The sequence below is a fragment of the Hyla sarda genome, chromosome 13 (genome assembly GCF_029499605.1).
Source record: "Hyla sarda isolate aHylSar1 chromosome 13, aHylSar1.hap1, whole genome shotgun sequence".
Lineage (NCBI taxonomy): Eukaryota > Metazoa > Chordata > Amphibia > Anura > Hylidae > Hyla > Hyla sarda.
In genome coordinates, this window is record NC_079201.1 from 27,180,574 (window position 1) to 27,195,463 (window position 14,890).

Consider the following 14,890-nt stretch of genomic DNA (forward strand, 5'->3'; position numbering starts at 1 on the left):
CCAACATATCCTCAATATATCCCCAACATATCCTCAATATATCCCCAACATATCCCCAACATATCCTCAATATATCCTCAACATATCCTCTATATATCCCCAACATATCCTCTATATATCCCCCACATATCCCCCACATATCCCCAACATATCCCCAACATATCCCCAACATATCCTCAATATATCCTCAATATATCCCCAACATATCCTCAACATATCCTCAATATATCCCCAAAATATCCGCAACATATCCTCAATATATCCCCAACATATCCCCAACATATCCTCAACATATCCTCAATATATCCCCAACATATCCTCAATATATCCCCAACATATCCTCAATATATCCCCAACATATCCTTAACATATCCCCAACGTATCCCCAACATATCCCCAACATATCCTCAACGTATCCTTAACATATCCCCAACGTATCCCCGACATATCCCCAACATATCCCCCACATATCCCCCACATATCCCCCACATATCCCCCACATATCCCCCACATATCCCCCACATATCCCCCACATATCCCCCACATATCCCCCACATATCCCCCACATATCCCCAACATATCCCCCACATATCCCCAACATATCCCCAACATATCCCCAACATATCCCCAACATATCCTCAATATATCCCCAACATATCCCCAATATATCCTCAATATATCCCAAACATATCCCCAACATATCCTCAATATATCCTCAACATATCCTCTATATATCCCCAACATATCCTCTATATATCCCCCACATATCCCCCACATATCCCCCACATATCCCCCACATATCCCCCACATATCCCCCACATATCCCCCACATATCCCCAACATATCCCCAACATATCCCCAACATATCCTCAACATATCCTCAATATATCCCCAAAATATCCGCAACATATCCTCAATATATCCCCAACATATCCTCAACATATCCTCAATATATCCCCAACATATCCTCAATATATCCCCAACATATGCTCAATATATCCCCAACATATCCCCAACATATCCCCAACATATCCCCAACATATCCTCAACATATCCTTAACATATCCCCAACGTATCCCCCACATATCCCCAACGTATCCCCCACATATCCCCCACATATCCCCCACATATCCCCCACATATCCCCCACATATCCCCAACATATCCCCAACATATCCCCAACATATCCCCAACATATCCCCAACATATCCTCAACATATCCTCAATATATCCCCAACATATCCCCAACATATCCTCAATATATCCTCAACATATCCTCTATATATCCCCAACATATCCTCTATATATCCCCCACATATCCCCCACATATCCCCCACATATCCCCCACATATCCCCCACATATCCCCAACATATCCCCAACATATCCCCAACATATCCCCAACATATCCCCAACATATCCTCAATATATCCTCAATATATCCCCAACATATCCTCAATATATCCCCAACGTATCCCCAACGTATCCCCAACGTATCCCCAACATATCCCCAACATATCCTCAACATATCCTCAATATATCCCCAACATATCCCCAACGTATCCCCAACGTATCCTTAACATATCCCCAACGTATCCCCAACATATCCCCAACATATCCTCAACATATCCCCAACATATCCCCCACATATCCCCCACATATCCCCCACATATCCCCAACATATCCCCAACATATCCCCAACATATCCCCAACATATCCCCAACATATCCCCAACATATCCTCAACATATCCTCAACATATCCCCCACATATCCTTAACATATCCCCAACGTATCCCCCACATATCCCCAACGTATCCCCCACGTATCCCCCACATATCCCCCACATATCCCCCACATATCCCCCACATATCCCCCACATATCCCCAACATATCCCCAACATATCCCCAACATATCCCCAACATATCCCTAACATATCCTCAACATATCCTCAATATATCCCCAACATATCCCCAACATATCCCCAACATATCCTCAATATATCCTCAACATATCCTCTATATATCCCCAACATATCCTCTATATATCCCCCACATATCCCCCACATATCCCCCACATATCCCCAACATATCCCCAACATATCCCCAACATATCCCCAACATATCCTCAATATATCCTCAATATATCCCCAACATATCCTCAACATATCCTCAATATATCCCCAACGTATCCCCAACGTATCCCCAACGTATCCCCAACATATCCCCAACATATCCTCAACATATCCTCAATATATCCCCAACATATCCTCAATATATCCCCAACATATCCCCAACGTATCCCCAACGTATCCCCAACGTATCCTCAACGTATCCCCAACATATCCCCAACATATCCTCAACATATCCCCAACATATCCCCCACATATCCCCCACATATCCCCCACATATCCCCCACATATCCCCAACATATCCCCAACATATCCCCAACATATCCCCAACATATCCCCAACATATCCCCAACATATCCCCAACATATCCTCAACGTATCCTCAACGTATCCCCAACGTATCCCCAACGTATCCTCAACATATCCCCCACATATCCCCCACATATCCCCCACATATCCCCCACATATCCCCCACATATCCCCCACATATCCCCCACATATCCCCCACATATCCCCAACATATCCCCAACATATCCCCAACATATCCCCAACATATCCCCAACATATCCTCCACATATCCTCAACATATCCTCAACGTATCCCCAACGTATCCTTAACATATCCCCAACGTATCCTCAACATATCCCCAACATATCCCCCACATATCCCCCACATATCCCCCACATATCCCCAACATATCCCCAACATATCCCCAACATATCCCCAACATATCCCCAACATATCCTCAATATATCCCCAACATATCCCCAACATATCCCCAACATATCCTCCACATATCCCCACACCTCTTGTTTGAATAGTTATTGTGTAATATTATGTCTGATACTTGTCTTTGTTTGTACCCCATAATTGTAAGGGCTGCGGAATCTGTAGGCGCTATATAAATAAATAAATAAAACATTTTCTGAGCACATTAGCTAATAGAAAGATCCCATATAAAGTCAGGAGCCAGGATAGCACAGCTCTGATCAATGTAGTCATTCATTATTTCTAATAATGTTATTGATTTCCTTGTAGCACAATACTGCACCCCACCCCCCTGCACACAGCTCAGTATTTAGGATTGCCAATGTTTCCCTCTGAAATGAGGTTGTAAAGATGGCAGAACATGTGAAATGAACAGCCCAAGTATGTTGAGATTGTTTCCCAGTCATTTCTAAGTTAGACAAGATGGTGGGGTACATTGAACTGCCGAGTATCACAAGTGATGGCTATAACCTGCACCCTCAGACGAGCGATGGATTACAGGAAGACAATTCATTGTCCAAATTCAATGCAAAATGTTTTGAAATAATTTTAAAGATGGGATGTCCTGAGGACTTACAGAATTCTGTAATACTCCTGTATAGATGCAATCTGTAACCTTATTTACATCTAATACATGTATTCTTGGTAGCTGGGATGTAATATTGTATTACCATCTGTAATGTGTATACAAAGATAAAGAACTTAATATAGTACTATTATAATAATAAAGTGATCACAGAATTGGCTTGGATGCTGAAATCCTACCTCCTCCCTGGCATAATGTCAATGGAGAAAAAACTGATAACATTATTGGCTCTGTATGAACCCAGCCCCTAGTAAAACACATGCTCTACCTGCTACAGTGTTCAATTCCTTCCCTGGCCAGTCATCTTCAGAGGTCACCTATTCTAGCATGTTGTTTCCTCCTCTGCTTTACCTGAGTGCTGTTCTGGTTCCTAGTGTCCATTTGTGAAGAAGTGCTATATCTGATCCTGCTTTCCTGTGTATTGACTTGTGTCCATCTGATCCTTCTGTACTGCTACAACTCTCCAGATTGTTAAACCAGAACCTGTGCTGCCTGCCTCGACCCTCTTGCCAGCTACAGACTCTTCAGTGCTTGACCTGGACTGATGACTATATACTTGCTTGCCTGACCCACTGGTACTGTTTTCGATGCGTTCCAAGTAACCGCACTAGGTTGATGTCCTGAACCATATCAGACAATACATAACTAACAACAAATCTCAGAGGGGAAACAGCGTAATACCAGTATCAACAAATTGGGGGGACAACCCCCAAGGGGTACCCTAAACTAGAAACACCCTAAACCAATATAGTAAAATATAACCTTTAAATAGTCACTGTCACTAACCTTTTTTTTTATGTTGTATTACTTATGTACTACAACATATCTCTAATATACTTTCATTATTTATTTTAGTTTTTTATAAAAATAGTTTATTTTATATTTGAAAACTGGCCACTAGGGGTCTGCCTCCTAGTGGCCAGCTGCAGCCTACCGTGACGTCACGACTGAATTAGTACCGATGCCGGCCGGGCAATCGGTCCTAATTCAGTCAGCCAATCAGCCTGCGCTCGCTCCCTGTCTGTCAATCAGACAGCAGAAATGTAGAAAAAAGCTGCAGTGGTTCTTCCAAGGAAGTAACTACCTGCAATTGATAAAGGGAGCTGTGACTCCCGAAACGCGTCTTGCTATATTTATTTATTTTTATAATGTATTTACTTTATTATTTACTTTACACCTATACCCACGACTTTGGGTTACTTCCTTGGAAGCGCCACTGCAGCTTTTTTCTACATTTCTGCAGTCTACTTACGGACCCACCCCTGGGCTCTGTCCTTACGCTGCAGGCCTGCATACCAAGCTACCATCACTGGCAAGGGATACGCTACCCCCCACCAGGGCACCTACCTACACCGGCTAGAGACCTACACCGCACCCGGCGCCACCTCCGCTTTTTTTTCGCTATATACTGTCAATCAGACAGGCGGGAGTGACCGCTGAGAGCACAGAGGATGCGGCTCCCTGGCCTCGCACGCCGGCCCCGCCTCCCGGCCTCAGGACTGCCCTGCACTTCAGTAAGTGATTTTTGGGGTGGGGGCGGGGGGTAGAGCGAGTTACGCGGTGGTAGGCGGGGGGGGGGGCGATAGAGCGGGTTGCGGCCGTAACAAAGTTATATTGTTTTCAACACAGGGTGCCTCCAGTTGTTTCACCACTACAACTCACAGCATGCCCTGACAGCCAATAGATGTCATGGCAAGCCGGGTGGTTGTAGTGGTGAAACAGCTGGAGGCACCCTGTATAGATGAACTAAGGGTGGAAGTCGGCACCCCCAGCAGGTATCAGTGACGTCGTGCCTGCTGGGGAAGTCTGCCTGGTAAGTGAGCACACTACCAGGCAGACAAAAATACATTTTTTGGGTTGGGGGGGGGGGGGTGGGTTAGGGAAAGATGGGCAATAGGCAGATACAGGAAAAAAAAAAGGTTGGTGGGAGCTACACTTTAATTAAACATTTAAAATATAATGGTGAAAGACACATGTGAGAATTCACCTGAACACCACTAGGTGTCAGTATCACACAAGATATTTACAATCACAGCTAGTCATGCACTTGATTTCAGTTGCTGTTCATATTACTGCCAAAATATCGGTGTGCCACTCTATCTTTTGGGCCGCTCAAATGGCTGATAGATAATAGAACTGGGGCTGAGAACAAACGCTGCTGATTAAAATATCACATAAGCCTAAGTCTTGACGTTTTGCTGGAGACCCAGCTTCATCAGAGGACTGGCGGCTAAATTAGACAATACGTGCACGGAGAGAAAAAACTCACGCTGACACAAGATTAGGTCAAAATGGTTCTTTCTGATTTATTGTATTGTGTACACACAAGATATATTCTTCAGTAGGGCGTAGCACATTGTTTAAGCATTCTAATTGGTTAGCAGACTACTTTACGTAAGCATTGCATCATATTTTCTGTGCCAAGCAGGGTGGTCACACAGGGCCTGATACAGGATGTAACCTCCATTTTAGAAGAATGATCTTCATTACATATATTATCCATAACAATACCATGCACTGATACCATCAAGTGTGTTGGGCCAGCCAGTGCCCACACTAGGGCCATGCTTGGGAAGTGACCTGCTACCCTCCAACAGCAGAAGTTAAAGGGTGAAAACCCAGAGGGTACCTTGATCCCAGGCGTTGGTCAAAGCCAAAGCAGTTTGGTTGCACAGTTGGTCCACAGTTGTTGCCCGTTACATTCTCTTGATAATTCATCATTAGTAATTCCCTAATGAATAAATCATTTTGTGACCCTGTAGTTTGTTGTCACAGTGCAGCGGTACCCACGGCATATCAGGGTTGCACCTAGAGTTGGTGGGCGTACAGACAGCTCTTTTCTATTTCGGTGATAATCTGCTTTTTACACCCACATTCACAAAGAAATTCACAAACCTCTCCTACTCTGTGCAGTTCCCAAGACAAGCAGAGATGTCAGCAGAGAGCACTGTTGCCAGACAGAAAACAACAACTCAAATTCAGCAGCTGATAATTATTGAAAGGATTAAGATTTAAGAAAGGATTAAGAAGTAATTTACAAATCTATAAAAAATAGAAATTGAGGCTCAGGGTCAATGAATATTGGATGATGATATGTTTATTATAATAAAATATATATGATAGTTAAAGTGTGTGCCGAACCTCACAGGGCCCTTGTGGGTCGGCAAATACACAATAAAAATTCACAATAAATATACAAATATAATACGGCAATTGTAACTAATATCAACAGGTAATTAGTAAAATTCATAAAATTGTAAAAAATTTATAAAAAATATAAGAGTGTCCACAGTATCCGATAAAACAGCCAAAATTATCCACAGTGTCCGATAAATCAGTCAAAATTAACCACAGTGTCCGATAAGCCAGACGAAAAAATAGAGATATTCTTGAGAAATTGATCTAATAGTTCAGATGGTGGGTACCATGAAAATAAAGTGCATATTAATCTCTTAGTAGTTTTGTTCAAATGAATCCCCTTTTTCGGCTGGCTTATCGGACACTGTGAATAATTTTAGCTGTTTTATCGGATACTGTGGACACTCTTATATTTTTTATAAATTTTTTACAATTTTATGAATTTTACTAATTACCTGTTGATATAAGTTACAATTGCCGTATTATATTTGTATATTTATTGTGAATTTTTATTGTGTATTTGCCGACCCACAAGGGCCCTGTGAGGTTCGGCACACACTTTATCTATCATATATATTTTATTATAATAAACATATCATCATCCAATATTCATTGACCCTGAGCCTCAATTTAATTTTTTTTTATTTATTGCATTTTTTACACCGTGGGTATAGGTGTTATTTGAGTAGCTCGGGTCCCAGGAAACTAGTTGATAAGAGCCTCTCCTACTCTTTAAACATAATTTACAAATCTGTTTAACTTTCTGGAGCCAGTTGATATAAAAACATTTTTTTTTCCCTGGAATACCCCTTTCATTCTTTGTATGTTCTGACATTACTGCAGTAAAATGAGGTGTTGACACAAATTTTGAGCCATAGGGAGCGATGCATCCCCAGAATCTGTGTCTTGTTCTGGAGTCATCATTGTGAAGATGGCCATCTACCCACCAGGCCAAGTTCATAGACTTCTAGTGAACATGCTATGCTAGGTGTGTCACGATCTTACTTATGTTGCTTATATTTGTGTTTGCATTTTTTTTCTGCAGGAATTGTCTTTGGAATTTGATTGTGAAATGAAGAAACGCGAGCATGAGTTTCGTCTACGTCTAGATGAGATGAGCACTGTAGTTCTTTCACATGAACTCAAGGTAAAATCTATACTGTACATATGAAGACACCTACAGGTGAAAGGTTTGGATTGACTAAGTTGGGTTGTGTTTAAATGGGCATTCTCATTAAAAATAATTTTTGCTATTACACTCCTTATGGTAAATAAAAAAATCTTTCTAATGTACTTTGTTTAAAAAATTTTTTTTTTAAAAAAAATGAAGTCTTCTAGGTTTTATTTATGTTTAAAAAAGCTGCCACTAGGTGTCTCCCTACTTGTCCAGAGCACATTTCCCTCCATCTCTTGCACAAACTTTGGACTCCTGCTGGCCTGGAAGAAGTCAAAAATCAGGAAATGCAGTTTGGAGTGTGCAGCCTTAGCCAGTCATAGCTCATCTCACACTGAACTGCTCTAGGCTGTGTGTAGTAGAGTGAGGGAGGAAGTTCTCCCCTGTATGGCTTCAGATGATGTCACGCCTGTTGGGGAACACCGCTTTCCAGTCTGTGAATCTGACTGAGCACAAAATACAGAGCTATATCAAGGTATAAAACTAAAAAACTATAAAAAATAAAGGCAGGGGGTGGTTTATCATGAAGGGGCAGGGAACTGGGAGGATTGAAAAATTTAACAGGATGATGACAGGTACTTTTTTTTTAAGGACCTTGTCAGAAGAGCGTAAAATTGCAGCAATCTCACAGGGATGGTACGGCAGGATGTTACAAAGCGCCCTGCTGTACCATCCCTGTGCGATTGCTGCAATTTTACTCTGCACTTCACGGAAATAAAGGTGAAAGGCTGCACAACTGACTTACGTGGTGAGTGCTTCCATATGTTCTTCTGACAAAGATTTTACATTAGCGTTTTGTTCTTTCCTGGATATGCACCTCCACCTGTTCAGATACATGTCCTAACGCACGGCTATAGTGTGTCCATATTGGGGAGTTATTTCGGAACGTATGCATTGTTAGCGGTGCCGAAACTATCTGTTCCTGTTCTCACAACTCTTTTTAAGGAATTTCATCAATGAAGATGAAAACAACCTTTTTTATTTTAAACTTATACAATTAATACATTAATATTAATTTTTAATACATTTTTTTTAAAGGCAAAGCTACTGACAAAAGAGTTAGAAGTTATGAGGGAAATGGAACTGAAAGGAGCAGAAACCATTCAGGAAACAGAATCCACCAACCAGAGACTGCAAGAGGCCTTGAAATTGAAGGAATTTGAAATGAAAGAGCTATCAGCAGTAAAAGATGCACGGTAAATCCTAAAAAAGAAATGTGAAAATCATATTGGTCTCTAAGTTTCTGCTTGGACAAGCTTCTCACTTCCTATGAGATCTTAGGACCATTTACACAATTTCCAGACTGTTAACATATATAGGTTATTAGGTGCCTAATACCTTCCTTTCAAAAGAATTGGAGGATCTAGGCAGACAAAGGGTTGACATTACTACACGAATATCTGGAAAAAACGGGAAACAGCGCTCCGTGGTGTATTAAAAGAGGATGAAGGATTGTTTTAAAAAGGCATGTAACCTGCTCACCTGGTAGGGTTGTGTAAGCACATACACAACAATGGTGAGCACATGATAAGGTGTCCGCAGCCCTCCGGCACAAGAATATGTATATGAGTAAGCAGCTTCAATGGAGACGCCGGCTCAACGTGGCGCTGGACACAGACCAAGCAGCTTACTACACGAAGACAGTAACTGGGCACTGTTGTTGTAGGAACCAGCTATATGTCACAGGAAGCCATCAACCCCTAAAAAGGTGCAGCCTTCTATGGATTCAGATTACCATTTACGTAGACGTGCTTTCATATCTACCACTATACAAGCCAGGTATAATGGATATATTACAATGGATTGTGATTTGAGGCTACACCAGGTCCCCAGAACAACTGTGCATCAAAATACGAAAGGGTAGACTTAGCATTTAGGCCTGTTTTTTCAAGGGATAATTTCCTAACATAAAAGAAGAAATACTTAAGAGTTATTCAAATAACATGAGAGAAGGACTTCAGTTGGAGGCACCTGACATAAACCCCATCAATGCAATTAACACCATGAACACATACAAAATCCTATGGTAAACGTTGGTTCAATAGTAGACCTGAAAATAGCGGTGGTACTAGGAAAATATAGACGTCAAAAATATAAGTAAAAAAAAGAAGAGTCCTGCAACTCACCGCTAGGATATAGATCACTGTAGTAGGGCCACCATGGATCACCGGGATGGTGTGGCAAGCTCAGAGGCTGAAAACCGGTAGGTTACGTGCAGGTGCACCTCTTCCGGCCGGAGGCCGGAAGAAGTGCTACCTGCACGAAACCTACCGGCCGGAAGAAGAGCACCTGCACGAAACCTACCTGCTGGAAGAACTGCACCTGCACGAAACCTACCGGTTTGTAGCCTCTGAGCTTCCCACACCATCCCGGTGATCCATGGCGGCCCTACTACGCTGATCTATATCCTAGCGTTGAGTTGCAGGACTCTTCTTTTTTTACTTATATTAAAGAGTTATTCCCATTGTTGACTTTTATTAATTCATTGATATCCAAAGAATATGCCATAAATGTGTTATAGATGCAGACCTGCACCTATCTTTAGGAAATGGGGTTTCCTAAAAACAAAATAGGGCAGTGAGCTTCTCAGTTTCTGTAATTTCAGAGTTATGGAACCAGTGTAGCACAGTGAGGTACAATGTTTAACAGTAGTTCACTGTCAGCTTGGCTGTTTCCATATTCCACCTCTATGTTCAGCGTTAGCTGCACAAGGCAGAATGAGGGTCCAGGACACCCATTCTGGAGATATGTGTGGGCCCTAGAGGTAGTGGGAGCTGGAAACAACGTTCTTTCTCATGTAACCACCTGGGACCCGGCAAAGCTATTAACCGCGCTTCCAAGCTGCACCCTCCAACATGTGAGAAGCTGAATCTTCTAAACGGTGTGCAAGTATTTTTCCTTTTCCCCAGAGGTAGTACCTGCATCTAAAGCTGCTTTCACACTGTGTAATTGCTCCGTTACAAACGGACATTAATTGCTCTTTTTTTCAATTTTGCGAGCCATTAACATCCGTTATTGTAACGGAGTATTTCGGGAATTATAACAGACAGAGAGGATCCCATTAACTTGAATGAGATTCCTCTAACATCCGTTATAACTCCTGTTATTGCGGCGGAAGATAGCGGGAGAAAAAGACGGCGCAAGCACTAATTTTTCTCCCGCTATCTTCATAATGGCCGTCACACTACCGGGACTAAACGGACTATGCCATATGCTGCGGATAAGCCATTTGCATATACACTAAGGGCTCCAGACTATATGCTTGCTTAAAGGGGTAGTCCAGGGAACTAAACTTATCAGACACTAATCTCCTATCCATGGGACTCCCCTGACAATTGCAGTCCTGGCTAGTGTCCCAGCAATAACACTCCATTACGGTACTGGAAGGTATTTTTTCTCTATTTTCTGTCTTATTTATAAATTATTAATGTTTTGTGGTTTATATTTATGTATTGTAGAATTAAAGAACTAGAAGAAAAACTACAGTCAATGCAACATCAGATGAAAAAACAAGAGGAGACGTTCCAAAGAAAGTAAGATCAAAGAAAACCCTGTGACAGGGTAAACCCATCTATTGTCTTACAGATATGCTGTCCCTAATATATATATATATATATATATATATATATATATATATATATATATATATAGTGGGGACAAAACGTGTATTAGGGCTTGATATGTTAAAGGGGGTACTCCGCTCAGCTTTTGGAACAAACTGTTCCGAACGCTGGAGCTGGCGCCGGGAGCTCGTTATGTCATAGCCCCGCCCCTCATGATGTCACACCCCGCCCCTCAATGCAAGTCTATGGGAGGGGGTGTGACAGCCGTCACGCCCCCTCCCATAGACTTGCATTGAGGGAGCGGGGCGTGACATAATGGGGGGCGGGGCTATGACATAATGAGCTCCCGACTCCAGTGTTCAAAACAGTTTGTTCCAAACGCTGAGCAGCGGAGTACCGCTTTAAAGGGGTATGAAAAAAAACTTTTTTATATATATCAACTGGCTCCAGAAAGTTAAACAGATTTGTAAATTACTTCTATTAAAAAATCTTAATCCTTTCGGTACTTATGAGCTTCTGAAGTTAAGGTTGTACTTTTCTGTCTACGTGCTCTCTGATGACACGTGTCTCGGGAACCGCCCAGTTTAGAAGCAAACCCCCATAGCAAACCTCTTCTTAACTGGGCGTTTCCCGAGACAGGTGTCATCAGAGAGCACTTAGACAGAAAAGAACAACCTTAACTTCAGAAGCTCATAAGTACTGAAAGGATTAATATTTTTTAATAGAAGTCATTTACAAACCTGTTTAACTTTCTGGAGTCAGTTGATATATATAAAAAAGTTTTTTCCTGGAATACCAACAGTTTCTGCCATTATGTTCAGCAAATTCCAATGCCCCGCTCCCTCAATCCGCAGGTTGGAGACCACTGGTCTAGAGTATGAATACTCCTTTAAGGTATTATTGATTGAATATGCAGATGGTGGAGAGTAAATTATTAATAATGATGAAAAAGTTAATGTATTTGGGCCATTTGCCACAGTGCCACAGAAGTCAGCCGAGCTTACAGGACTCTTCATTTCTCTTACATAGAGCTGCCAGATATATCGTATCACTTACAGTGGAGTTTAATATTAATGGAACTTTATTAACTCTGAGTTCCTTGTTGTCCTATGTAAGCCAGCTATTTATAGCAATGGAGATAACGCACTTCCGGCCTGTAATGTCCATGGATGACATTGCAGAATGTTAAAGAGCATCTGTCATAACAATAAACCTACTAAAAGTATGGAATCTATATTGCCTACCCTTTTACAGCTGCTCTGGTAACATTGAAGACAACACTCAATATATACAAAGGGGGGTTGTTTTCTTAGAAAACCTTGATGGAATCAGCCCTGTCTCCCCATAAACATGCATGCTTAGTTTTACACCTTTTTCACTCCGTTTTCAGACACCTTTGGTGCTGTTGATGGTGAGAAAGGCTAAAAAATTGAACACTAGCTTGTTGGACTCTTGTTTTCTCTAATATAAATATCTAAGGACTGATATTCCTTCCCTACATTTTCGCTAGGACACATTAAAATTGGTTTTCTTAGCAAATCTAGAAGGATCTGATGAAATGGAGGGAACTTGTAGAGCAGTGGTCTTCAACCTGTGGACCTCCAGATGTTTCAAAACAACAACTCCCAGCATGCTCGGACACCAGTTGGCTGTCCGGGCATGCTGGGAGTTGTAGTTTTGCAACATCTGGAGGTCCGCAGGTTGCAGACCACTCCTGTAGAGAATATGCTAGACGCCAAGTCACGGGACCATATCGTGGATGTTGCTGCACTTATATGCTCAGCTAGAGAAGAGAATATCTCCTAGGTTAAATATACAGTGGGGATCAAAAGTTTGGGCACCCCAGGTAAAAATTTGTATTAATGTGCATAAAGAAGCCAAGGAAAGATGGAAAAATCTCCAAAAGGCATCAAATTACAGATTAAACATTCTTATAATATGTCAACAAAAGTTAGATTTTATTTCCATCATTTACACTTTCAAAATAACAGAAAACAAAAAAATGGCATCTGCAAAAGTTTGGGCACCCTGCAGAGTTAAATGGGCACTGTCACCAACTTTATTTTTTGATATGTTGTAGTACTTATGTACTACAACATATCTCTAATATACTTTTATTTTATTTTTTTCATTAAAAAGGTTTAATTTACATTTTAAAACCGGCCACTGAAAAAGGACTGATTTTGGAGTGGCAATCAGTCCTTTTTCAGTTAGGCTGCACTCGCTCCCTGCCTGTCAATCAGACAGGCGGGAGCGAGCGCATTGGCTCCCCGGCCACTGGCTGGGAGGCCACTCCTCCCGCACATCACCGCCGCCGCCGCTGTCCCTGCACGCCCTCTGCCAGACTCTGCAGTAACTGCATGTGTAATGAGGGAACGGGGTATGCGGGGCGGGGGTGGGGGATGCGGGTAGGAGGGAATTGGCTAGTGCCGTAGCGGGGGGGGGGGGGGGGGGGGATTTAACGGGCAAAAAAAAAAAAAATAGGATGGTGGGAGCTACCCTTTAACATGAGGTGTGTTTAGGATCATTATCCATTTGTAGAAGCCATCCTCTCTTTAACTTCAGCTTTTTCAAAGATGGCATCAAGTTAGCATCCAAAATTAGCTGAAATTTTATTGAATCCATTTTTCCTTCTACTCGTGAGATGTTCCCTGTGCCACTGGCTGCAACCCCAAAGCATGATTGATCCACCCCCATACTTAACAGTTGGGCAGAGATTCTTTTCATTAAATTCGGTTCCCCTTCTTCTCCAAACGTTCCTTTGCTCATTCCGGCCAAAAAGTTAAATTTTAACCTCATCGGTCTACAGAACTTGTTTCCAAAATGCATCAGGCTTGTCTATATGTTAATTTGCAAAGTTCAAATGCTGATTTTTGTGGTGAGGATGTAGAAGAGGTTTTCTTCTGATGACTCTTCAATGTAGACCATATTTGTACAAGTATCTCTTTTTATAGTGGAATAGTGTACCACAACTCCAGTGTCTGCCAGATCTTTCTGGAGGGATTGTGCAGTCAAACCTGGGTTTTGAATTGTTTTTCTCACAATCCTGCGAGCTGTTCTGTCTGATATTTTTCTTGGTCTTCCAGATCTTGCCTTAACTTCCACTGTTCCTGATGACTGCCATTTCTTAATTACATTCTGAACAGAGAATATTGACATCTGAAGACGTTTTGCTATCTTCTTATAGCCTTCTCCAGCTTTGTGAGCATCAACTATTTTCAGTTTCAGATTTCTAGACAACTGCTTAGAAGAACCCATGGTGCTGATTGTTGGGGCAAGCTCAGATGAGTCTGGGCATTTAAAACCTTTGAGATTGACATCACCTGGTCTTCTTAGATGATGATTGAGAACAATCCATGACACTGGAAGGTCTCAGCTTTGCAAAGGGGGCAGTGCATGCTATAAATTCTGCATGGTGCCCAAACTTTTGCAGATGCCATTTTTTTGTTTTCTGTTACTTTAAAGGGGAAATGATGGAAATGAAATCTAACATTTGTTGACATATTATAAGAATGTCTAATCTGTAATTTGATGT

The 14,890-nt window shown here is 41.8% G+C and overlaps 1 protein-coding gene across 4 annotated transcripts in view; it reads left to right on the plus strand.

Moving 5' to 3' along the window:
* The window catches only part of CCDC57 (coiled-coil domain containing 57), a 99,983-nt gene that overhangs the window by 17,224 nt on the left and 67,869 nt on the right, over positions 1-14,890 (plus strand). For all 4 annotated transcript variants that reach the window (XM_056550030.1, XM_056550028.1, XM_056550029.1 and 1 more), the window contains exons 4-6: positions 7,664-7,765; positions 8,831-8,988; positions 11,251-11,325. In XM_056550030.1, the coding sequence (XP_056406005.1) occupies positions 7,664-7,765; positions 8,831-8,988; positions 11,251-11,325 (335 nt within the window). The remainder of the gene's footprint in view (positions 1-7,663; positions 7,766-8,830; positions 8,989-11,250; positions 11,326-14,890) is intronic.